This window comes from Lottia gigantea (assembly GCF_000327385.1).
Source record: "Lottia gigantea unplaced genomic scaffold LOTGIsca_74, whole genome shotgun sequence".
Classification (NCBI taxonomy): domain Eukaryota; kingdom Metazoa; phylum Mollusca; class Gastropoda; family Lottiidae; genus Lottia; species Lottia gigantea.
In genome coordinates this window covers 1201906-1228725 of record NW_008710478.1, presented here as the reverse complement: position 1 = coordinate 1228725, position 26820 = coordinate 1201906, and the positions used below count along the sequence as shown (strand labels likewise).

At 33.8% G+C, this 26820-nt stretch overlaps 1 protein-coding gene across 1 annotated transcript; it reads right to left on the bottom strand.

Annotated features, from left to right (window-relative positions):
• Positions 1-2476: 2476 nt before the first annotated feature.
• On the bottom strand, positions 2477-25072 carry LOTGIDRAFT_221805 (hypothetical protein). Its single transcript, XM_009066254.1, has 25 exons — positions 24973-25072; positions 20216-20290; positions 19200-19265; positions 18671-18748; positions 18415-18467; positions 17897-18002; positions 17178-17288; positions 16847-16913; positions 16232-16367; positions 15349-15427; positions 12293-12391; positions 11750-11913; positions 11325-11415; positions 10657-10794; positions 10099-10188; positions 9558-9716; positions 9056-9139; positions 8599-8660; positions 8088-8181; positions 7576-7668; positions 5397-5441; positions 4814-5005; positions 4221-4292; positions 3989-4075; positions 2477-3687 (listed from the first exon to the last, which is right to left on the bottom strand). The coding sequence occupies exons 1-25, from the start codon at positions 25045-25047 to the stop codon at positions 3574-3576; spliced, it is 2430 nt and encodes an 809-aa protein (XP_009064502.1). The 5' UTR covers positions 25048-25072; the 3' UTR covers positions 2477-3573.
• Between the last annotated feature and the right edge of the window lie 1748 nt (positions 25073-26820).

Below are 26820 nucleotides of genomic sequence, written 5' to 3'. Positions count from 1 at the left end.
TATTACCAATTCTGAGTGAATGTATTTCCGATATTATGACATCGCCGATATCACTGCCATTGAGGAAATAAATATCACCACACCACACTACAATCTGTTCTGATCAATGACATCCGCACCAAACCTTGGTGTTTTTTAATTGCGAGAGAATGTAAATTGCGAAATTAGTTACGGTACCTTATCAGCAACTAAAACAAAATTCTAGACTTCTATATCCCTTTAAATATTTTTGTATATCATAGGTACCATTTGCATGCTCTTCAAGTATAAGATCCATGTCAATGACAGGTGTTTCTGGTTTGGCAATATAATAGTTGATTCTAGTACTCAGAATGAAACGGTATGGGATCTGGTTATATCAAATAATATTTTATGGTTAGTAGAATACATGATTTATGGAGGTGTTTTTATTATAGAATCTGACGAAACGAAATCAGATGTTGTAAGTTTTCAGACCGACTTTTTATGATTTATGTAATGTATTTCTTTTCCTGGCTTTTCTATTAACCGATTATTGAAAACTAATTGAAATCATTTCACTTTTCTTTTTTTTGTGAAAGGGGCAGTCTTACCAGTTTACAAGTGCATATTTTGTTTATCATACATATACGCGATAGGAAGAGTTACATACAGCTAAACTTTGAAAATCTGTTGTTAAAATGTGTGTAACCAATGATTATAGACATCAATGAGAAAACCAAAATTTACTTATCATTCTTCTTGGAGAGGGGAGATAGGACACAATGTAATAACTTTGATGATGAATTCTTAAGTCTTATTAACCTGTTTTTAAACTATGATATACATGTAAATATTTCAAAATATAACTTTTAGATATGCCATAACAACAACTTCTACCATGTCGTGTCCTTTACCCCACCTACAGTCGTGGCTTCTGTATTCAACCATTCTTTTAATGATGTTTCAAGGCATCGAAGTTATTCCACGAAACCGACTTTACACTATGACGTCAATATACTAGCACTCGATTTTCACTCAATGAATTCACAGATAATTGAACAAGTTGATTGCGTACAATTCATTTTCTTCGTCAAAACTTTGAAATTTGAACCAAAATACAAACTTGTAAGATTATCAAGACGTAAATAACATCAACTTTGTTGAAATGATAAGAAGGACTTGATAATCGTAATATGTTATAATATGAAGATTGACGTCATAATGTTAATTTACGATTATGTCGACCTTTGTGCGATGTTTTTGTGTTTAATGAAATTTTATGATAATATGAACTTTGATTTATTCCAACGGTACATCGATTTAAAGAAATCTACCCGAAACCGCATGTTAGGAAACATCATCGATGTTCTGTGTTTCCATAACCCGAGGTAAATAATGCATCTATTAACTGTACAATAATGCACTATGCTGAAGAATATAAGCTAAATAAGGGGATATCATTTGTTACTTATCATATTTACTGTGTTTCTTTTGGCATATCGATATTACCGTCACTACAGGCCCCTTTGTGCTCCCCGTGTCTTTTCCCCAATATCAGCAAATGCAGCCGATATAATGAATTTATAAAATAAACTGTGTTTGGAATGTTGCAGTGTACACACACGTATGTTCTGGCCATTGCTAATCTCTGGAAGCTATGCGAATGAACTCGAGGTATTACCGATTACGCTCACGGAGTATAGCAGAGGACGGGTAATGGTCACGTCACACCATCCCAGTAGGTTGAACTCCCAGAATCCGTGACGCACCTTTTAAAAAGCAATTTGGCCGGACGTTTTAACTATACTATGTGATGTTTTTTTTTCTCTTTATCTATTTTCTGTTTTATCAGTTATCTTTATAGTAATAATTTTGTGAAGTGCCGTGAGACGCCGCAGACATCAATATATATTATTATTGTTATTAGCATAAAGCTGACAGGTTGAAAAATGAACTGGAAAACACAGTTATGTTCAATCACCAGTCTTGCGATGGAGTATAAAGCCAAGCTAAGAACAATGAGTTTTTCAGATTATTATTTAGCTGCTAGATTCCTATGCTGTTTGTAGTGCTAGTTTAGAGTATTATGGATTATTTTCATGATTATTGTACCAAGTTTGGTTGTGTTCACTTTTGTGCTATAACAAAGACTGGATTTCATTTATTTGTGCTAAAAAGATCCACTTTGTTATTTGCCAATACCCAATTCTCATATCTAACTTAGAGATTTATTTGAAGTATATTTTGAAGGGGTTTATGTGTTTTCTAATAAAAGCTGACTAATATTCACGAGATGTCAGATTCAATCGAAAAATATAATCTTGACATAAACTGACAATGGGTAAGGTACACTTACTCGTGGCGCAAATTGATGCTTTCATTGTCCCAGATGCACATACAAAATTTAGAAAACCTCTTTACAATCCCTTTAACTAGTTTCATGACCCTTCGGATTCACCAAGTTTTCTAAATCTCGGTATAAAAGAGAATATCTAAAGAGACACAAACGCTTGGGCAAAGAAGAATAAACGTTTTAATAAAGCTAACAAGATAATATATAAATAGAAAAATATGAAAATTCAACGGCGTGCAAAAAGAAAAGATTAACAATAAAATGTTTCAAAAGAGCTTGAGATGAAATATCCATATTTAATTGCAAAGTATCTTAAGGTTTTAAAAACGGTAAATATAAAACTTCGAAGTAAACACGTTTGCTTTGTGGTTGCATAAACAAACGCATTCATCCACATTGCAAAAAACAAAAGTCAAATTCTAATAACATGCATTTTAGTGATTATAATAATACAGTGTATTATAATTATATACATCACAGCACTCTGAGCCAAGTAATATAAGTAATAATATAAAGATCCTATTAAGGTCTGTTAAAAATATACAATTTAAAATAGAAAGCAAACACCTCTTAAAAAGATTAGGGCTTTCGTCTCCATAAGAGATTAACCAGGCTCTACATTGTTATCTAGTAGGTCGTTATAACTTTAAGGTCGTTATAATTTTAAGTTATCCGTAAGACCTTATTAGACATGTAGATGATAAAGTCGCAAAGGGTCGTTGAAATCAATTAGTATACTAGTAATTGAAAACTTCCATATACAATGAACATCGGAATATTAGAAAAACATAAAAAAAAAACACAGGCACTACAATGAGAAATTCTAAGTTTAAAAAATTAAGATCCTGGAAGACATAATACTCATGTAACACTGTCATAAGAATATCAAGACGTATCATATCCAATAAAGCACCATATGTCTTGGAAAAATCTACTCTTAGGAAGACGAGGAATAAACGATGGGAATGCGATAAAGTATTTGTTCTGTGTACCATACAGTTTATGTATAGCACAGAGGTAGATAAAGAATTTGACCAAAAACAATTGAAAAAGGCTAATTGTGCGTCAAGGTATTTTCAAGTAAAAATAACAAATATTATTCATTGTGCCGAAAATAAATATCCCTTTCCCCGTGGATGGCACCAGGTAATTTTGATAACCACAAACGTCAATAAATGACCATCAGATAGCATGCCTCTGACTATAAAAATGTATGAATCTCTCAGTAAACCACATTGCAACTATATATTCTTCCACCTTTAAAATAGTCCCACTTGTTTTTTCATTGCGGTTCGCTTCCATTGTGGTTTTGCTAAATACTCTTCTCGTGACATTTTAAAAACCAACTTAAAATCATCATCTGATAGATGGGCCTGGAACAAAGAATGAAACAGTTAATTGTATTTGCCGTTTGCAACTGTTTGCAGTTTGCAGTACACTTTCATCAGGTTTCGATAGTTTCGCTTCATGTGCTTAGTTTCCCATTTAACCAAAATATAAAACACTTATCACTTATAGCTGAATAAAATAAAAGCAGGCATTAGATATGACTAATCGTTCTCAAGGCAACCTGTTTTTACAATGGCTGAATAGGATATGTTATAAGTGTTTCATTTGTATATGAATAAAAAGAAATGTTGTCTCAGGATTTTGATATTTACAATATTTACTGACCTCTTTCTCTGTAGGATCAACACCAGGTGGTGGGGTTCTCTTCAGTAATTCATCGTAACTATATGCTTTAGAAAAATTGGCCAATTCCTAAAAGTATATAAAAATGATCTTGTCTATATTGCGAAGAATATCAAATATTAATTTTTCTTAAAAAACATGTTACTTCATGACTTAATTTAATACAAAGTTAAATGTCAAATTAAAAAAAAATTAATAATCATAAACCACTCACCTCTTCTACTGTTGTAGTTGCTACATTTTCCTCTCCCAGTTCTTTCTTCAGCTCTTCATACGTTTTACCATGCTGTTAATATAAAATTATATATGTACATTGATTATATAATGATCCAAGAAAACCAGAAATACCCCATGAACAAATTATGGTAGTTAAGGGATGTAAAGAGGTTTTCTAGCAATGTGCATTGAAGCTATTTTCAAGGATTATATTTGCATCATTTCATTCAGGAATCACAGACATCTACAGTGTCCCGGATACCCATAAAAACTTTAGACAATCTCTTTACAATCCATTAAAACAGCTTACTGAAGACTGACCTCATCAAATATGTACATGTATTTTTTTTAGGACACGGCTTTATGGAACAACAATCACTGGTTAAAGTTTTATGCAACGTTTCGACGTGTTTCCCCCGTCGGCCTCAGGCACAGAAGGTCAAAATGGTTGGTAGTCTATATATTGGTCAAATCAAGATCAAAAACAACCAGAATTCTAACTGCTTATAAATGCTTTCTATGAATGCTTGAGGTCAACAAGGTACATTGAAAATAGTATGACTGTAAGAGTCTATATAAAACATGACTTACACTCCATTTCTCAGGGTCCCAAGCATGGAAATGTCCAGTGAAATTGGGAGGTTCAAATCCTTGTTTAATTTGTACTATTTGAGTATTATCTGATGTTCTACCAGCAGGGTCTGTTCTAATATACTCTAGAGCAGCAGTTAAACTGGCTTTCTTCTCTTGATGATTAGCTCCCCTTCCTACCCACACAAATATCTGAAAAATAGTTTTAAAAAAGTAGAAAGGATAAATAAATAACTGTTTTTGATCATTCAGTAGTTTTCCTTTAAATAAATACCTCATAGTCTTAAAATTCATATAGCGTACGATTGAAATTCTCAGAAATATCGCGGGAATATGCTTGAGTTAGCTTCATGTTAGCTGAAATCAACTGATAGTATGTATGAAAAAAAAAACACTTAAATAATTCAAAATTATAACTTGGTAATATTTGTTTTTAATCTGAAATTTAAACGAAATGTTTCTGTGTCAATGTCCTTCCATACATTTAACACAGTAAACTGTCAATATACCTAGCACAAACAGCTAGTCCAATAACCTCTTGTGTGGATATGGAGTGTCAATGAAATAAAATATGAATAGTTACCGCATCGCTGGCATCTAATAACATTACATCATCTTCTACAAGATCCTATAATATACAATACATATTAATATACAATTAATATCACTATACATAACATACAGATATACATTTTACACAACTATACAATATACAATGCACGTAAATATGCAATTAACATTACTATACGATGCACGTAAATATGCAATTAACATTACTATACAATACACATAAATATACAATTAATATCACTATACATAACATACAGATATAGATTTTAAACAACTATACAATATACAATACACATAAATATATACAATTAACATTACTTTACATAACACATAAATATACAATACATAATATCACAATGTACATTATTAAATACTACATATAAATATACAATACACAATATCACAATGTACATTATTAAATACTACATATAAATATACAATACATAATATCACAATGTACATTATTAAATACTACATATAAATATACAATACACAATATCACAATGTACATTATTAAATACTACATATAAATATACAATACATAATATCACAATGTACATTATTAAATACTACATATAAATATACAATACATAATATCACAATGTACACTACATATAAATATACAATACATAATATCACAATATACATTATTAAATACTACATATAAATATACAATACATAATATCACAATGTACATTATTAAATACTACATATAAATATACAATACACAATATCACAATGTACATTATTAAATACTACATATAAATATACAATACACAATATCACAATGTACATTATTAAATACTACATATAACTATACAATACACAATATCACAATGTACATTATTAAATACTACATATAAATATACAATACACAATATCACAATGTACATTATTAAATACTACATATAAATATACAATACACAATATCACAATGTACATTATTAAATACTACATATAAATATACAATACACAATATCACAATGTACATTATTAAATACTACATATAAATATACAATACACAATATCACAATGTACATTATTAAATACTACATATGAATATACAATACATAATATCACAATGTACATTATTAAATACTACATATAAATATACAATGCTACATATTTCAGTACATTACACCTAAAAATACAGGTTTATTATTACAATAGATTGTTACACATTACGCGTTCATTGATTTGAATCTAGGCCATTGAAGAATTTCTGTAAAATGGCGTTAACTATTGTTCAAATGGAACTCGTCAGTAGTTTGAACTGAACGGAGAATCAAAATGCACACTTTAAGTTCTGAAGGACTCGACAACACGAGTCTTTCTATAAATTAAGAGAATATTTACATAACGTATATTTTGACATAAACTTTACTTTTCAATCTCTTTCATAGAAAAAAAACCTTTCAAAACATATGGAAATATTTATCCGTTTAATATTCTAATTATATAAAGTAGAATTTATGAAACTTTTGTTTAAAAACACAGTGTGTGGTCTGTTTTGCTAATGATATAATTAGTAACATGCACGCGCATCAATCACACACCTGTAATGTACGGACTTTATTGTAAATAATTATTAACTTTAATGTTATCCAGTACAATGTCTGTTAAAATGATCAGTTCAAATATTTTCTAATGAATGGACCACTGAAAATTTTATACAAACATTGAGAAATTGCGTTAGTATTTTTTGTACATCTTGTTTAAAATATGAAATTAGATAATTCGGTTACATAAGGAGTAAAAGTACATGATGTAATGACGTAGGAGTTAGTTCCTGATGTTGTAATAGCATTAAAGAGCACATCGTATCCGGGTTCAATACAGGATTGGAGTCCGATTGGAACTAAACTCACGTAACATCTGATAAACCAAATTATTTCCAAACGAAGTCCAAAGTCCAATTTTATTCACCAGTTTTCAAAATAGGTCACAACTCGTATTCAATTACCATACCAGTATAATATAGTTAGAACAACGTTAAAATACGATTTCACTATCTACAAGATCAATGAGTCCACTCCCTCCCTATTCGTTTTACGCCATGCCATTGTACATGATGTGAGGCGATGTCAAAGTGAGACATAGTTCTGCTGAATTTTTTAAACTACCATAGAAGAGGAAATACATCAGGGAATCAAATGAAGACTGTTCCTTTAAAAATAATATCAACCTCTTACCTCTTGATCAAAGTTGATAATTTCTTCTAGTTTAAACTTTCCGGAGGCATTGGAGCATTGGAACAATCGGCTTGGTAAACCATTTTGAGCACTCTGAAATGTAAAAGGTATGTATCTACAGCACAAGCATTTCCGATCCAATGTATGCTGTTAAAACAGCGTTAAACTTCTCTACAACTTTCGGACCTATGCTTTTTGTCGATGACACGGGAGGGGGTATTTTTGTGCATAGAGGGAACATTGCAAATACAAAAAACTTGATGAAAATCTACTGTATCTTCATCAAATTGGTACGGCTTAGAATGGGTGTTTCACTCCCTAGAGTTTATATATGAATATCGCACGTTCCCAGTGGCGAGGCCAATGGGGGAGGGGAAGACGGGGTAGCCGCCCCTCACAGCCCCGAATGCCCAAGTTGTTCGGGCATGCCTCCCACCCTCGGACGTCAACCTGGCTCCGTCACTGCACGTTCCTTCCCCTTCCAATAAACCACAGTGAACGATTGTACTAACCTCAAGTCGTGGACCTGTAGCGTACTCTTCCTTCTCACCAACAATTCCCCAGAATTCTTCAGTTTCTTCTCCTTCCTTGACATCAGTTACCTCTCTACAAGTAATAAAGTGTATTGTAAGGTATGTGGACGCTTGGAAATGATGCCGAACTTTACATCTACATTCTGTTTTTCACCAAACTGAATATAATGCAAATAAGGATGTCTCCTTAAAGTATAGTTCTTACACAAAAACTACTTGAAACGTACCATCTAGATTTGAATCTCAATATAGACTCTCAATCATTCAACCTAAAGGAACAGAACACATTTGCTGCCTTTTGTGAAATACACAGATGTTTGGTGGAATGCATGGCACATAAACATGTTCCATACAACAACAGGTTCATTCGTTTAGTAAAAAAAATAGTAGTGGTGGAAAGGACAACAGTCTTGGACTCCATAAACGCCCAATGCACTAAAGACAATGGGAGACAATATCTTAATAATAATATCACTTTCAGATACTGTACCTATTAGGACAAATAAACTGGACAACATTTCTGGCTACCGATACTTCGTCGTCACTGGCTCCCTACAACAAAAATAACGATATGAAGAATATTACCTTACCTAACATGGTATTTTGATTAGACATTGGTAGAGTTTATATTTCTTGTTATGTGAACAATAAAAATCTGTACAAGCAAGACATTTCCGTCAATCAAAAACCTCGTCATAAGAATGACCACATCGGGAGTAAAAGTTGCATAGTAGTGGAATCCTCCAAAGAGAAGTACCATCAGGTGTTTAACCATAACGCTCGTGGTTTTTGAAATCGCACAATGATTCAATGTCCAAAAGAAAGCGACAATGCTGTGTCTTTCTATTGGTATATTTTGTGACGGGTTTACAAGTTTTGTGGATTTTGTTGACTTTATAAAGGTCACCATGTTTCATACCAATAAATAATATTTTAAGAAACCATACCTTTCCAATCCAGACAAATAACTTGGAATCATCATGAACAACAAATACATCGTTAGAATTGAGAGAAGCACAGCGACATGGCACCTAAAATATGGATTGTATTTAGATCAACGTAATCAAACCGAATGCACTAAACATATGCCCAAAAGGTGCTGATCTATCTAACCAATGTTTGAGATCAGCAACTGAAAATGTTTATCTGTTATAGATAGTCTTTTGGAAATCAAAAGATGGATTCAAGACGGACAGTATGTTAACAAACGACTGTCCAACCATTTATAACTAAGGGTAGCCTGACAAATTCGGCCTTACACGTTCCTCGGGAGTGATATCGCATCCGTTTATTACACCCTAGGAACGGGTAGGGCCATACGTAATTTCGTATGGGGTAGAGCTAGTTTTGACGGACTAAAGTGAGGGTTAATGTTTTGAATACCAACTATTAAGTCTGAATATGTTATTACTAGAAGAAAATCACAAATTCAGAGCATTGACAACTCACCTGAACAGCACGTGTATTGACATCATTTGTACCTCGGATATGAAACATTTTGAGTGGTGTTTCTTCAATAACATTGTTAATACCTCCCATTAGTATCAACATCTTTCCTTTGAATAACCTCAGGAAGTGTTCCGGTTCTCTCCCTTGTACGACACGAATCTGTAAAGATACACTATTATATAAGTCAACATCTACAAATTGATATCTTTCTAAATCCACTGCTAAAGTTTAAATTTGCCATGGTGATGCCAAAGCATACACTGACACAGTGGAGTGTATAAACTATTCTAACCACAGAATATTTGATCGCGACTAATATCTGCTTGATGAGAACAATACATCATGTGGGTATATAGTGTGATAAGTGGAAAAAAAAATGGAAACGTAATTTTCTACAAATGCTACATGGAACATAAAAACGTCAAAATATGTACTGAGAAACTCTCAACAAGGGATGTAGACTCTGCAATCCTATCCCACAATGATATCAATCCTGAAGGACGAGCATGCCCCGTGTTTTTGTTTGTTAAGAACAGCCTACCTGAACTGCAGCACCATCTAATTCTGTATCGTCAAGGTTCTGAGCCAGTAGAGCTGAAGCTCCACGTTCATCAATAGTACTTTTATTACCCTGTTTATGAAAACAATAAAGAAATATGGATATAAACTTCTATTTATTAATATTTAAACACAACGTTTCATTACCAATACAGGCATCGTATCCCGAATATGGGTACCGTCCATGACACGCTGCTTTCGTTTTGTTTAAGTTCGCGAACACAGCGTCATAACGAGTGGTTTAATTTGATTGGTTGTGATTTCCTACAAAGATTCCAGGGCCAATTTTGATTGGACAATATTTATCTATGAATACGTAATTTTCCTCACGAGAATTACCACGACCCCAGGGAAGTATGGCGAATGGGGGTGTGGTTTGGACACGATGCCATTCAGGTAACGTTCTAAAGTTACCTGTATGTGTAATGAAACGTCCGCAATTAATTTTATTAATATTCTCTAAATTCGGTTATTAATTAAATTTTGCATCCTAATTTTTCAAATCATGTCAAAATCAATAAAAGTAATTCCTTGTGCTTACCTGCCAAAAGTAGATTATGTAATGATCTCGGTTTGATTTTTGATATGTATATAACAGAATATAACAGTCACCGGAATAGAATACACCATAGGTATCTTCTGGTACAGCCACTCGTTCTCTGTTCTCTATTCTCCAGATCTACATGACAAGAAAGATAGATCAATATCACTGGCAATAATAGTAATATTGACTCTCCAAAAGATATATGGAGTTGACAATCTTTGTAGCACAAGTATCCTTAAGTTGATATACATGCGTCCAAATTCCCGATGGAAAAGGCACAGATTGGTGTAGATAGATACTTTGGGATTCCCATCAAAGGGATAAAAGGCATAATCTTATTTCAATAGCCCGAAAGCTTGTTTTATCTTATATCTTTTAATGATATGTGATAACAAAACCAATCCGAAGCATACATGAGAACAGGGGTAGATAACCGCCTGGAAGATAACCCAGAATTTGGTTGCGTCTGGTACTTTCTATAAACTGACAATATAGTTAAACAGTGGATCACCAAGATAATATAATCTGAATATGTGATGCCTGGGGTTTTCAAAAGCCACAATAAGTACAACAGTAATTATGCCCATGCCTGTTGGTGTTTATATTAGCTAAGAACAAGACAACAGTGAACCACCCACTGGGATATGGGCCATTGAATAACGCACCTTTACAGTCCCAGATCCATCATCAGGCATGAAGCCATCACATTTGGGAGCAGGATGAGAATGGAGTTCAGAGACATCAAACTGTTCATCACTTTGTTCTGAAAATGAATTAGGAATTAAACGATTATTCTTAACCTCTGTATGTCTATCAGGATCACTAATAGCTTTCACCGATGCAACTAAGGTTCAAGAGCTGGTACTTGGACAAACTTGTTAGTATTGATCTTTCCCGTTTTCAGATGGGTCGTCTTGAATAATGAGGATATACGACTTCTGGAAGGTTAACAAACTTTCACACGCAGGCCCAGATTAGAACCCATGATGATTACGTATCTGGGGTGTCTTTATGTAGAAAAGGATCCAAAGGTTGGATATGTAGTGCAATGAAGCTTATTGACGAGTTAACCAAGATATTAGAAGTCTACCTACTCGCTATATTACTGCCTTCGTCAGGGGATACATGGCTGAAATCAGTCAATTTCTCAGTTTCCCATGAAGAGAAATATTGTTTAAATAGTGGTGTTTCAGCTCCCTCTACCAGGGAACTGATTGGTGTCCATTTCGGATAACCTCTTTGATTTAAAAACTCCTGAAATTTCGAAGCAAATAACGAATAACATAAATGGAAGTCATGAAAATAGTGGGTTAGTGGGTTCCCTTGTCCAATAGATCCAAGCCCGTATTAACTGAAGGTCCCGGAATTATCTATTTGAATCGACAGGTCAATCAAAGAATACAGCATCGCATAACCTGTGTCTTCGATTATATGATTGTAATTAATCATGGGGTCTGTGCCAATCTCTTAGATACAGGCCTGAATGGATTTAATTTATATTTTGCGGCTGCAATGTCCTTGAGTGTGTATTTAATCTCCTGTTATTCGATCAACATGTTTTACAATCTCCAGTTACCAAATAATAATCAATTTTTGTTAAATTATTGTGTACTCTGTGACCTTATGAACTTACCAGAGCATTTTGCCACGCTGAATTCTTTTCGTTTTTAGTACAGTTTTTACCAACCCAGACAAAGATACCACTGGGTCCAGAATCCAGGATAAAACAGTCCTGAAATAAAGGATCCCTATATTATAATTAACATAGACCTTATTTAAAGTGTGAATATCCAATGTATATTTATAAGCAAGATCGTTAGTAGCAAAAAAAAATTCCTTTGTTTCAGACATTCTTGAGACAGGTCTTTTATAATAATATGACGTTTGCAAGTAAAATCTTAAGAACCGTAAATGTCTAAGCTATGCATTTGTTTTTAAATTGTTGTGTGAATGTTGGATATTTTCGAGTACAAATCAATGATAGTAAATCGTTTCTTTCTGTGTTAAAGCTGCGATAAAAAATATGTACATATGTACGCAAACTCAAGATCGAAACGTTATTATATGAGTGCGTTCGATGATTCCGCAAAACCTTTAATGTATACAGAGAAATCGAGTGGTATTAGTTCTGGAAATAGATGATAAGATGTCATAAAGGGGATTCCTACATTTTTGGCACCTTGCAGACGAAAAACATCGCTCCCGTAGCCATCCGTTGCGCTTACGGAGGTGTTGAGTTTGAGTTTGAGGACACAGAGAGAAATTGGATTTGCTAAGGATTTGGATAGGATTTGCTCTTGTCTTTTTTTATTAAGTATGTTTGAGTTTGCGTTTAACTCATCAACAACTGTGCCCAGGATCACATTCAAAATTTACGTTGAAAAAAATACTGTTTATAACCTAAAAAAGCAGGTCGAAAATTATATCGTATTCATTATGTCTGGAATTGACACATCGCTTATTCTATCATTTTCGGCATTTTCCATAATACATGACGCATCTACGACTAGACATTCAAATTGTCATAAAAATAATTACTCACTAATTCATTTAGAGATTGAAAATGAGAATATTTTCCTGTTATACCAGATTCATTCAAGATTATAAAACAAAAATCATGTTTGACATTTAACATCAAATAGTCCAATAGCCATAATTGTTCATTTGTGGTCGGAGTTTCCTGGATGACTCGACACTAGGCAGGCTGGGTTTGGTCATAATTATTGTGTCCTTCTGTCAATGAATATGTTGTATAGAGTACCTGTCTACAGGTCGTGTGGGGGATTGACAGAAACTATCAAATGGATTAAATGGAGTTTTACATCCTACTTTTCTGTAAGATCGGAAGAGTGATTCGGGTGTAAGAATTTGAAATTACATCTCGACCCATGCATAGATTGAACCGCAGACATCCAATTAGGATCTAGAGTAGGGAGTGGTACGGGTATGAACAAGTCGAGCGTTTGGTTGGGAAGGACATTTGTGATGTTTCTATTTATAGGCGCTATCTTTTTTTCACCACAGGTTTAATACAAAACGCACTACGATTGTACACAAATCTTCATTTTTTTTAGGAATCTAATCAATAGCGAGAGAAATGACTTTTGCGTCCTTTTTTCTTCAGGGAAGTAGTGAGATTAATGTTTGTTTTATGAACATTACGTTTATCTTATAACTTTGTTCCAAAACAGGTCGATTTTCAAAATGTTTGCACCATTTAAACTCTTCTCATATTATGATAAGAGTCAAATCCCGGCCAGAAAAGTCGCTAGAACAGACGTTTATGTAATTAAACATAAGGATATTATAAATTAAATAATCAATCTGATAAATTCATCTATATATTTTCTGTATGATTATTTTCTATAGGCTCCTTCACTCATTCCAAAACATTTATTTTGCTTCATCATGTCAGGTGAGTCACACCAGCAAGTGACTCATTGAAGTTCTGTACAAGATAAGGATCGGCTACAGACCACGGTAATGAAGGCGATTAACATTACAGACATGAAATTAAGTACACACAGACTTGCTACAAGTTATCTTTTACTAGTTAACTAATCTCTCGGCAGGTGGCGTCTCACTTTATTTGAATATTAGCCAAATGTGATTAAGCTATTAACAGTTAATTTCGTTTCTTCACATCAGGGGGGCAGCACTGATATAAAAACCAGTTCCGCACTTAATTATGTAGCCTTGATCCTGTTTTCGAAGTGTAATAGAGTGGCGCATGTAATTGCTGGCTAATCTTGTACGTGAATATAAAACAGTGTGACGTCATGACAATGTGTAACATGAGCCAGAATACAGAAGCAAAATATCTAAGTGATACTTTATTTTGTACAGAACTCGTGGTTTCGTTGCACAGAGTGGTTGAAGTGGTAAGGCGTTGGTTTAGTGAAAATCTTTTTTGAGAATAATTATGATCCGTATCTGCAATCAAAGTATTCTCTTTGAGGCAATCGTACAGGTTTTCTGGTCTTTACTTTGTAGTGTGATACGCTAATTCACTAAACTCACATAAACTCAAACATCTGATTCAATCTGGATTTTTTTATCAGTTCATGCACGCATAACTACTTTAAAAAAAATAGGAGGGGAAGGCGAGTATGGGCACCATGATTTTCATCTGTTACGACAAATATTTTACAAATACATAGAATGATGTCACAACTGTCAATAGACCGAAACATCTTTCTCTATTCCAGCCCCTTATAGCTATTTGAACAGATGTCAGCTGGTGTATAGACAGAAATAATAAGCCCTGTTAAATGGGGACATTCCGCACCTCTGCAAGTGCAAGGGTTTAAACCTATTTAGATACCTTGGATCTGCAAAACCCAGGTATATTTGGAAAGATGAATATTTTTGTAGTTCAGCCATACCATCATTGTCTCCGTAAACCATTTATTTCATGTCTCCGGTTCCATCAAAGTTTTATTTGGCGAAACTGATCTAACAAAACGAAAGTTACGATGATGCCCAACACTAATTTACAATCATCTTAAAGGTAATTCAATATTATGTTAGAGAAAAACGCATCTTTGGAGGTGTGGAAAATCCTGATTAACAGTCTTTTTCTTCTGACTCTTCTCCAGCTGTCAAAATATCCATCAGAGGCTAGAATAGGGGTAGATGTTTCAGACTAAACTGTCAATTAAATCTTATTGAAAATTCTAAAAGACTTACATTTGAATCTAGATCAGTTCGTTTCAATGGTTTACTGCCCTTTTCTTCTATTTCTAGTTGACCAGAAGCATCAGATACTCTGTAAAAACAAGAACCAAGTGAATAATCTTTGACTGTGAATTGTGGTTAATGGCTAGAATATTGGTTTAATTGAGGCTAATCTCATTTTCATATCTTGATCGGAACTTACTACCAAATCACATACATAAAACGATAGAATTTAATTTGACTTCATACAATCCTTGTTAGGTATAGCAAGTGTCAGATTATGATCTTTGTTTTGATCATTTCGATTTATCAAGGCTTCACTGACCGATAAGATGAATTTAATGCATGATGTAGATAGACTCTGGCGCCTAAACTATACCTGTCTATAAACAGGATATAGTCGTGGAGTGTTCATTGAAATTGCTGTTATATTTTATGGAGCAAAAAATTAAAATTTGAAGACATTGGTCATAATAACTGAAGTATTGTAATTAATTTTCCCCCATTACCAAAACGGAAGTGGATTTTCAAACCAATCAGACTAAATAACCAATAGAGCCTCGTTCAATTACAAAGATATTAAACAAACCAGTCCAGGCCCTCTTTTGTCCAAGCTGTGCGTAGACAAAGAGGGACTGGATGACAGAGGTCATGGTGTAGGTCTTCAGATTGGACAATGTCTCAACCAATTCGTGGAAACAAAGCATTCCTCCAAATTGACTTTGAAGTCACCAATTCTTGCTGGCAAATATATGATACTATTATCATTTGGCAGATTTGAAAAATGTGCCCGTTGTATTATTGGCAAGACATTGTTATCCATCTTCGGTATTATCAAAATGAATTAAGATTTTTGTCCGTCATTCATTCAATCAGAATGGAGATAGTTGCATACCTCATCAATTTCACATTTTCCTGTTCCATTCTTTCAAACTCGCGATCATCACCACCATTTTCTTCATTTTTGATACTGATCTCGCCTTCTGAACCAAGAGCTTTAAAAAACTTCTCATCCGAATCCCATTTCTCATCTGGAATCAAATGATGTTTCATATCTTATTTTTTGCACCTTGGGCTGATGTACATAAGCATCACCTTGCAGTGTGTGGTGAGGGAAATTTTGACAGGACTCTTGGATGAAGCAGTATATACTCTCATAAAAAAATATTAAAATGCTGATTATGCATATTTAGGTTAACGATCTGAACACTTACTCTTATTCAGTGAGGTCGCTGTTTGTTTGTTATATGTGTGAACTGGTATAAAAAGGTCAAGTAGAATCCTAGATAAAATTGCTCAGATTTTGATTTCTCTCTTGAAGTTATTTTGAGAATGCTCTAAGCTAAAGGGGTTTGACGCATGATATTATCCATTGAGGAACACAGTTGACCACAAAACTTGAGACCCACTTGCATTAATGCGTTGTAGTCTTGTACACAAAACTGTAAGTACAACATGTATTCTGGAGTTATGTCCCATTATGTGGGGAACATTACCTGAAATAGCTTACCTATAATGTATATCTGAGCCTTTCCACCTCGTTCTTCATCTTTGATTCTTTTAGCCACCTCGGCTCCCTGGAATTACGTAAGATATTTGAAAGTGTTCATCGATAATCGGTCAATTAATGAAAATGAAAACTTGAAACTTTTTGACACATGAGCATCGTTATAACGTTAATAACCTAGGTTCCAAGGATGCTATTTTATCAATGATCTTTGCAAGCTCACGCATAATCATAGAAATATTCTGAAATATTAGAATCAGCTTGAAGCGGACGTTAACTTGCCATCTACCAACCAAGAACAACTATCAACCAGAAAATGGAACAATAAAAATACCTTGATTTTCTCCATCATACTGCTACTAGGACCATTCCAGATATAAATAGTGAGACCAGCGTCCAGTATAAATACATCACCTTGATTCAGTGAGCTTACATCACATTTCACCTGTAATATAGTCAGACAATGCAGGGGTGACCTTTGACAGTCTGAATTCATCTTTATGGTTTAGCATCCCCGAATTGGATGATGAGTACCCTCTTACTACAAATTTGAACCAAACTCTTGTAGATGACTTGAACTTTCTGAGCAATTCCATGTATTTCTATTTAAAATATGACTTTACATTTTTTAAATAAATACCTTACACCAAGGTCTCAACTGGCGGCGCGCGCGCCATTTCTGGCACATCAGCGGATGGCGCGCGACGGAATAAGAAAAAAAAAGGTTTTTCGCCACATTAGTATTCTAGTACGAAGAGTTTAGAAAATAAAGAATCGAGATTTCTTAGTTCAGGGCCTACCAACTACAACAAGTGCTTTTCACGGTCAACATCGTATGAGCATGAGCATATCGTCCAGTGTCCGTGGCGCTTTAGAAATTCCAAACAATGGAAGTGGCACTTCAGCTTATTTACTTGAAAAACCCCCCTCTACAACTTTCATATGAAAACTTGTCCGTGCATTTTACTGACATATTATCATTATTGATATACTGTTGACATTGTTGGCATAACCAACGATAGCTTACAAAACGTCTATGTCAATCTTCCTTACCTGTCTCACTCGGACATTACGTCTACCTTTAATATGTAATAACCTAGTTTCATACACATCTCTTTCAACTTTCTTAAAACCCGACTCTATACCACCTTCTAAATATCTGGAAAATATCAACAACTTTCTTGATACTACAATCTAGTGGTGGAAAGGGAGGGGGTGCATGGTCCAACATAAAACAAGCTGGCCCGGTCTCCCCACTTTCAAATTTTTCATCATTTTACATAGTGAAAGAATAGCCTGCGCCCCGCCCCCTGGACAATTTTGTGGCCCCTGCTCGGCCCCCTCACCTCATGTTCCATAGAAATGCCACTGAATATACTTCAAAGGAAGTCCTTCCAAAATTAGGGTAGTGAAGACAAACATATATCTACAATGATAGAATTATAAGTTCAGGTTCAGGTATACCAGTTGGTCCGTGGCCATACCTCTTGCATTCAGCTTTCATGGATCATCCGTTCCCATTTACAGCCGGTTCGATTCCAATGCTCTAACCGCCAATGAAAACTACTTACTTAATGCCTTTCTTGAAGTAGGACATAAACAATTTACTTTCATGATCTTGTACCTGGAAAGTTCAAACATCCAAAAATACATCTCAAGTAGTTTTTAATCTTTTTTATTTATTATAAGTCACGCAGCAAGGTTCACATTGCATCAGAATTGTGATCGGGAATTATGTCATATTATTTATGCACCTGATTCTTTATGCCCATGAATACATGGGGCTAATTGTGTCATTTACTATTTATGTTTTCAGGAAAAAGTTACCTCTCGATGTTGTACTGGTGCTCCTCCTAAATAATCATCTAATTCGACAGTTTTATAGGCTGCTATACCTTGTTCATCCTATAATATAATTACAATTAAGCTGTTGGTTCTATATTCCGTAACGCACTTTTGGTACCAAACCCCATGAAACTAGATTATTCGGTAAAGCCTTGTATGTAGATTTGTAAAATGAAGTCTTGTGCAATGATGAATCCATCAGCAACATCTTGTAACTAATGTTTTATTCAAAGAGAGAAATTACACTGTAATTTATGGAAAGGTGCTTCCTTTTATAATAACTTAAGGAAAAAAGTTGTCTCATACAATAGATCCGGAGAGTTCTTATTGACTTCTAGGGCCACTTATGATTGTACAGTTATCACCAACCGTATCAGCTAATGTACGCTATAAGCTACTGTACAAGAGCCGTTGTACAGCACTTTAAGCTAATGTGCCAAGAGCTGTTGTACAACGCTATAAGTTACCGTACAGAATCACTGTACAACAATTATATTGATAACCATCTTACGTGGGTTGTGGTGCTGCCTAGCCAGAAATGTATATCCCATTCCAATCTCGTTCCATTCTTCTTTGTCTGCAAAGGTAGAAGGATATTTTGTAATTGATGATCAAAGCAGTCTTGGCAAAGACGAGCTTGTTATGTTTTGTGTAAAACACTCAGAATATAATCTGTTATATAGAAATCTTTACAAATACCACAGTAAAAGAACATTCTAATGGTGATTGTCCTTGGAAAACCGTTTAAACATTAACAAAACCCAATTTTGTTGAAAAAAAATGTATTTTCGAAAAGATAAAGCATAAATCGAGTTTGGCTAGAATTTTGCATAGCTGGGTCGGGGGCCCGGGGACGTTTCTCAAAGTTTCTATTTGGCTACCACAGTCTGTGGAAACTGCAACTGTGATTTTAATCAAATTATAGTTACAAATAAAATATGCTTGACTCGTTATAATGTGAGTTTTATAGGACAACATTATTCAGAGTATATGTATATTCGACACTTTCAGCTAGATGGAGATAACTGAATAATGTGTATATTAATATAGATATTATATACATTATAATTACATTGTAGAACCAGTCAGCCGCAGCATTCCTATAGACCTAGTCAGCTTTGATATATTTGATAATACCTACAAAAATTTCATCCCTAGTCGGCCGTTTTGTCATTACTATATGTTTTCAGTATTGACGTAATGACGTAATAAATATTCACGAGGTCATGTGATTTTCAAAAGGGCCACTGAACACCCCACTATGTATCCATTTAAAATGTGAAAACAGGTACGAATCTCATAAATAACATAAAAATTTAATTCTATAGTACGAAGCTATTTTGGATAGAGTGAACCACAGTCCCATCTATTATTGATAAAGGGGCGTGGTCTAAAACTAAAAGACAATGCCGCAACATCCGTTCCATAGTTCTTACTTACAAAACAGTACCATTAGGATATCAATTCATCATCTGAACTCAGTATAATTCAAATCCCCACCAAATAATTCAATTGAAGCACGCTTACCTTGAGTACGATATAGGAGTCCCCGGAATAAAATACACCAAATGTTGTTGGTTCTTGAGGCACCACTTTCAATTTCTGAAATAGATACATTCAATTTTTCTGGAAGATGGTTGGGTTTTTAAAGCTACCATGAAGGCTACAGAATAGTAGACAAACAGAGAAAAAGAATTTATCTAGCTTGATATTGGTTTTTTCATTCAGATCCAATAAGTACCTACGAAAAACTGCAAAAAAGCGGCGAACGTTTAAAATATATAGAGGTCTAAATATTTGCTTTATCGACTGGTAGTATCTGCTACACTCAAGAGTTTCCGTAATGAAAATTTGATGTCTGATTTGTCTATAATTAAGGGATTTCTGCAAAAGCGTAGACTAGCGTTGACAAACTGGGGTTTGGAATTTCTATTCTAACAAGTCATGTAGATAATTGAAACATAGCAGAAAAATGTCTAAAACAAGTTAGACGACTCTGTTTGAATTGAAATTAATGCTTATTTTAGAACTATTCGATATGGATTTACAAATTAAATAAATTTCATTTTATGAAATGTCGTGTGGGATACGTTTTCACCTTCATGACAGCTTTAAAAGATTACAGGAATAAGAAGTGTTCAAGAATAAGGATTCTAAACTACGAGGTAAATTGTAGAAGCATTCAAAGTGGAAATTGAGTCATAACTTTCGTTCTAAAGGGCGAATGGCACTTTATTAATTTTTAGAAATATGTTTTTCTGAATAATCAGTACGTAATTGCCATTGACCCTCTAAATGCATTGAAACGATGCTTGCCTCGTTCTGATCGGTACTAAGTTTAAAAAGCAATTTAATGATTCTGTAATATATATCTTTTCTTTCATTTTCCTCATTGTCCACGTAATATTTCTGTAACAAAAATTGGGTAAGTGAGGTGGGGTGGGACAGAGTTTCTACAATTATGTGCTGAAAAAAAGATGGTGCAGAAGTGGAAATCAGTTTAGAATGGGTTTCTCAACCCATTTATAAAAAAATAAATAAACGGAACTATTGACTTGATGTAGTAGCTTAAATTATTCTGAGGAATGGATCTAAAATAAAAATTTAATTTTCACTGTTTGGGATAAGATTTGTCAACTTCATCATGGCTTGATTACAGTAATAGGAAACGTAACATAATAAGGATTCTAAACTACAAATGTTATTCCAATGTTCGTAGTTGATTGGCCTGCAGCATATCTCTAGTAATATGTCAACAATATGTCCTAAGTCAGTTGAAAATATATTACAATATGTATCATGTTATGATAAATATGTCTACAATATGTCTCATGTTAGTGGTCAATATGTCTACAATATGTCCCATGTAAGTGGTCAATATATCTACAATATGTCCCATGTTTGTGGTCAATATGTCTACAATATGTCCCATGTTAGAAGTCAATATGTCTACAATATGTCCCTTGTTAGTGGTCAATATGTCTACAATATGCCCCCTGTTAATGGTCAATATGTCTACAATATGCCCCATGTTAGTGGTCAATATGTTTACAATATGTCCCATGTTAGTGGTCACAATGTCTACAATATGTCCCATGTAAGTCAATATGTCTACAATATGTCCAATGTTAGAAGTCAATATGTCTGAAATATGTCTCATGTCAGTGGTCAATATGTCTACAATATGCCCCATGTTAGTGGTCAATAAATCTACAATATGTCTGATGTTAGTGGTCAACATGTCTACAATATGTCCGATGCTAGTAGTCAATATGTCTGAAAAATGTCTCATGAGTAGTCAATATGTCTACAATATGCCTCATGTTAGTGGTCAATATGTTTACAATATGTCCCATGTTAGTGGTCAATATGTCTACATTATATCCAATGCTAGAAGTCAATATGTCTGAAATATGTCTCATGAGTAGTCAATATGTCTACAATATGTCCCATGTTAGTGGTCAATATGTCTACAATATGTCCTATATAACAGGTCAAAATTCCTGAAATATATCCATGTCGAATAAATAAAGTGTTATTATAATTTAACTATGAATTGTATGAATTTACAGTCATTGAACATTTATGAACAATAACCTGAATAACTTGACATTCATTATTTCAAGTTTATGTATGAATTTTATATTTGAATTTAAACTATACAACATTCTACGTTTAAGTGTAAATCTTTGCCTCAGTAAAATTGTAACACAATAGCAGTTAGTCCGACAAAAGTATCTGGCCCTACACCCAATTCCTCCCCTGTGATATTCGGATGGGATATCGGAACTGGGTTTAGGGCAAGATTTTCATGTGAGTTGCTCCAACCCATTTTTGGGTCGGTACATTTGGGGAATTTTGGGTGTCTAAATAAAGCTGAATGAGTCCATAAAGATATTTCAGATCCTCCACAATCCGTATTGAGGCTGCGACGCGAACGAGGCTGGATATACTCAACTTAATGCCAATCTGCCTGGGTGTTTCAACTGGGCATCCCTTAGCACTAGACAAATTTGTTAACGAAGTTAATTTGGTACATCCTACTGTCTTACAAATTCTTATATGATCTGCATTTTCCAGGCATATGTATGATCAAACATGGCTAATATAGACATGCCACGCCAGTAAAATTATCTGCTGCTTCTCTGTATCATTTAAGAAATATTTGTATACACAATATCATATTCAAATAAGCAATGTTTCAGGTCGGTAGCAAATTATCCTAAGTAGTTGGGAACATGTTTATCATGCTACATAGGTTATGAAATATGTATTTTTCAAAACAATTGCAGTCAATTACTGTCCAATTAATTTGTCGACAAACGTCAGTATTGAAATTAATAAATTGATATATAGATATATAGTGGAGCATCAACTGCTGTTGATAACTCAGTCTCTATTCAAACAACCTTGATGATATATTTTGCAATTTTCTAAACGTGTTGACAGCGACTGAGCGTTATCTTATATCATTATCATGCACCGTTCATTAAAATGAAATAAAATAAACTATACACATCTTTTCTAGCCCTTTCCATACACACAGACAGACTGTATGAGGAGATTAAATTTGATTTGACCAATGAGGCGTAGATATTGTTTAACTTTCTTTTATTGTCTCCCTACTGGTGCATCCTGTTGTATTTTATCAGCTCAACAATGTTCGTTTTACATTGATTCATGTATCTGGTTTATAGCAGAACGAAGTCACCTGGTGTCAATTTGCTTCAAGTACTAAGCGAATACTTTCAAATAATATCAATGCAATCATTCAAAACATAAATTGCTGAGCATGATAAATAATTGACCTAGTTCGTGTGGAGAGTTGGTGAACAGAACGCAATGAAAATTATTGATTTCATTCAATTAGTCATTTATATTGTTTATCTTGTGTGATATTTATTACCATGTTTATGAAAGTCAAAAGCGATCCGGTGCAAAATATACGCGTTCTATCGTAGGCCTTCAAATCTTGCTTATATTTCACTACATCATAGAATATATTCGAGTCTTTCATTTTCAAGCTCAGAAAATGTCATATAGGTCAAAATGCAGCTCTATAGATATACAGGACCTTTTGTTTAATTTCTGTTCTCCGGGCTCCTCATGTCATACCAGACCTGAAAACACCCTTCCTTAAATCAGACTTGACTCGATGACCTGATCGACGTTATGAAAACTTGAACATACAGTACGACAATGTGCTACGCTGGACATTTTAGAATCGTTTACGGTGATGCTTATACTGAATACACCTGAAAGCCAGATCAAACCTAGGCTTGCTTAGATTTTTTAAATCTGTAGAATTCTTATAGGTACAGAAGTGGTGAAACCGTTATTGATTTTTATTCTTCAAATTTATTACTTATCATTCAATAGACTTCATTCATTTCCAATTCTTATTCAATAGAACTATTTCTAATGTAAACGGGCACCTGTTATAGTGCTATAATAGTTAATGATCAGTAGGTATAATGAATACCATATAGTAGAATATATAGGTCATATAACGTGGCACATCTCACATGGCTTCTTTTAATTTCCAAAAATCACTAGACCTTTTAAGGTTGAGTTCCTCTATTTTATTTTTACTTAAGAAACAGTAGTGTGGGGTGGCAGTGCCCACAGTATTACCCAAAATTTGAAAGTATATTTTATTGACTAAATACGGCAGCATTAGTAAAATGAACAATTTCAACAATTTTGCAAATTTTTAGATGTTATCATTACTAGCAGTCACCCCTTTACATCTTAAAAATTGCAATTATTTTTTCCATCTAAGAAAGAGTAGAAACAGAAGTATACAATCTGGTCGACAATAACCCAAAGATTCAGTCACAGATCTCGACGAACATCCGATATTTATGTACATTTTTCTGCGTACCATAGGCTTTTTTTTCACTTCCACAAAATATAGTACATTCGAACTGAAGGCAAATTAGGATATCTATGTAATATCTGTATCTGGCGAAATTACGATATGAAATACAATGTAATCGGGATATTGGAAATATTTCGATAATTTGAGCAATGGTGTTTAACTTAATACTTGAGCTGTATTCATTCTTAAAATACTATTGTTGAAGGTTGAAATAAATAGTAAAATAAAATCTAGAATAGTATACAGTCTATAATAGTCAATCTAGAGAAACTAAAATACTAAACGCCGTCATTAGTTGCCGACTCCAATACAATATGTTACATGTTTAAATTACTTTTAGCTAATCAATAATTTGATAAATATCTGCCCGTATTTAGATTTATAATAAATCTAAACTTCTTACCTCAATTCTCCAAATTTCTAGCCCTTCAGTTTGACCGGCATTCACAAATGCTGGGTCTACGTTCGTCGTCGCCATTTTGCCACACGAGTAACAATAAAATGGAATTGAAATAGTAATTACAGACCCAGCGATTTGCGTTTAGAAAATCGACAATTTGAGACCATCTGTTGCCTATAATGGAACGCATCGCTAATTTGCATATTCTATATAGTCGCTTAGAATTCTATACACTGTAAAATAATAATGTTTGTTTTACATTTTTGAAAGTTAATTAGCAACTTTTAGGAGTTTAAAAAGCAAATTTCGTATTTTTTTAGTGAATTAACCAAGAACAAACGAAGCGAAACCCCAAAACGAAACCGGAAATCCCAAACAAAATATTGGCATAGCAGCCAATGAACTTTTCAAAGAGTTTATTTGATGGAATCGAGGCCTTGCTTGAGTTTCATCCAGTTGCTCATCGCATATTCTTTGATCATTGTGTATCATCTAGATAAATACACCTCTTGTATCAATTAAAGATATTAATTCTATTTGAGATACGATGGATAAGAAAACCAGAATAAAATTTGAGATGGCGAAAGAAGATGTTTCTGTTGTATATTTCTAAACTGAGAGGACAATAAGAAGAAAATTATGAGAATTACCATCTCGCAAAAGCACTCTATAAAGTTCTTGTGATAGCCCGGAAAAAATCGATAAATAAATGATTTATTATTAACCATCAACATTTTTAAATGTCGAGAGAGCAATACACATTCCTAACGTCTCAAGTAAAACTGTGTATGGTATTGCCACCTCAGGCCAATGTGAAAGCACCAGAACATTTCAAGTAAGACATAATGATTTATATATTTTTATACAGTTCACCGTTATTCGTTATTGTGCTATCTACTGTTTGTTATTTATCAAATTGACCATTCAGCGATCGTTTATAGTTTATATGTAACATTAGTGTAGGCTAGTTTAAACTAGTGTTTGTTACTATATTATTATATTACTATATGATATAAATTATACTGAGCAGAAAAACGGAAATCGCATTTGTTTGGTTTTCTGACAATTTTTTTCGTTTGCATATTGATATTTGAATAAACAGTTCACTAATTTCTGCACAATGCGACATTTCTTTCTGTTCAGTATATAAACTTAATATGTTTAACGGTCGGTGAATGTTCAGACTGATTGATAATCACCACTATCACTGCTTCACTTTCTTTATCACTTTATCATGAAATGTTCAGTGGTAATATACTCGTATACTTTGTATATCGAAACGAAAGTTAGATGCAATTGATCTACATATTTTACTGATGTATTTTACAGTGTGAGAATGTGGTTGGGAATATTATTATATACATATAGTGAGGTATTTCATCACATTGATCAAATTAACATAATTTTATGATTTCGAATTCCATCTATGGAAAGGATTGTCTAAAAATCTCAAATATTTATTATATATATGTTTATGTATTTTCAATTTTTTTGCAATGATATCAAAATAAAAGTCTTTGAATGACATTTAGCAATTGTGAGTACGATATATAGACACAGCTTTATGGAACAACAAGAACTTTAACCAGTGATTGTTGTTCCACAAAGCTGTGTCTATATATGATATCAAAATTACTCCCATAAAACAAGACCTAGTTTGTTTCTAACTCTACTTCAGTTAATATCTATCAGAAGCTGGAATAGAGACGGATGTTTCGGACCAGGGGTGCTAAAGCCCAAAATTACATTTGCTAGTATTCTGGGGTTTGGCTTTGACCTGACTCACAGTGTAGCTGCTCTATAGTCAGGAGAAATATCATATTGTTTGGCCTTAGTTTGATGATGGCAAAT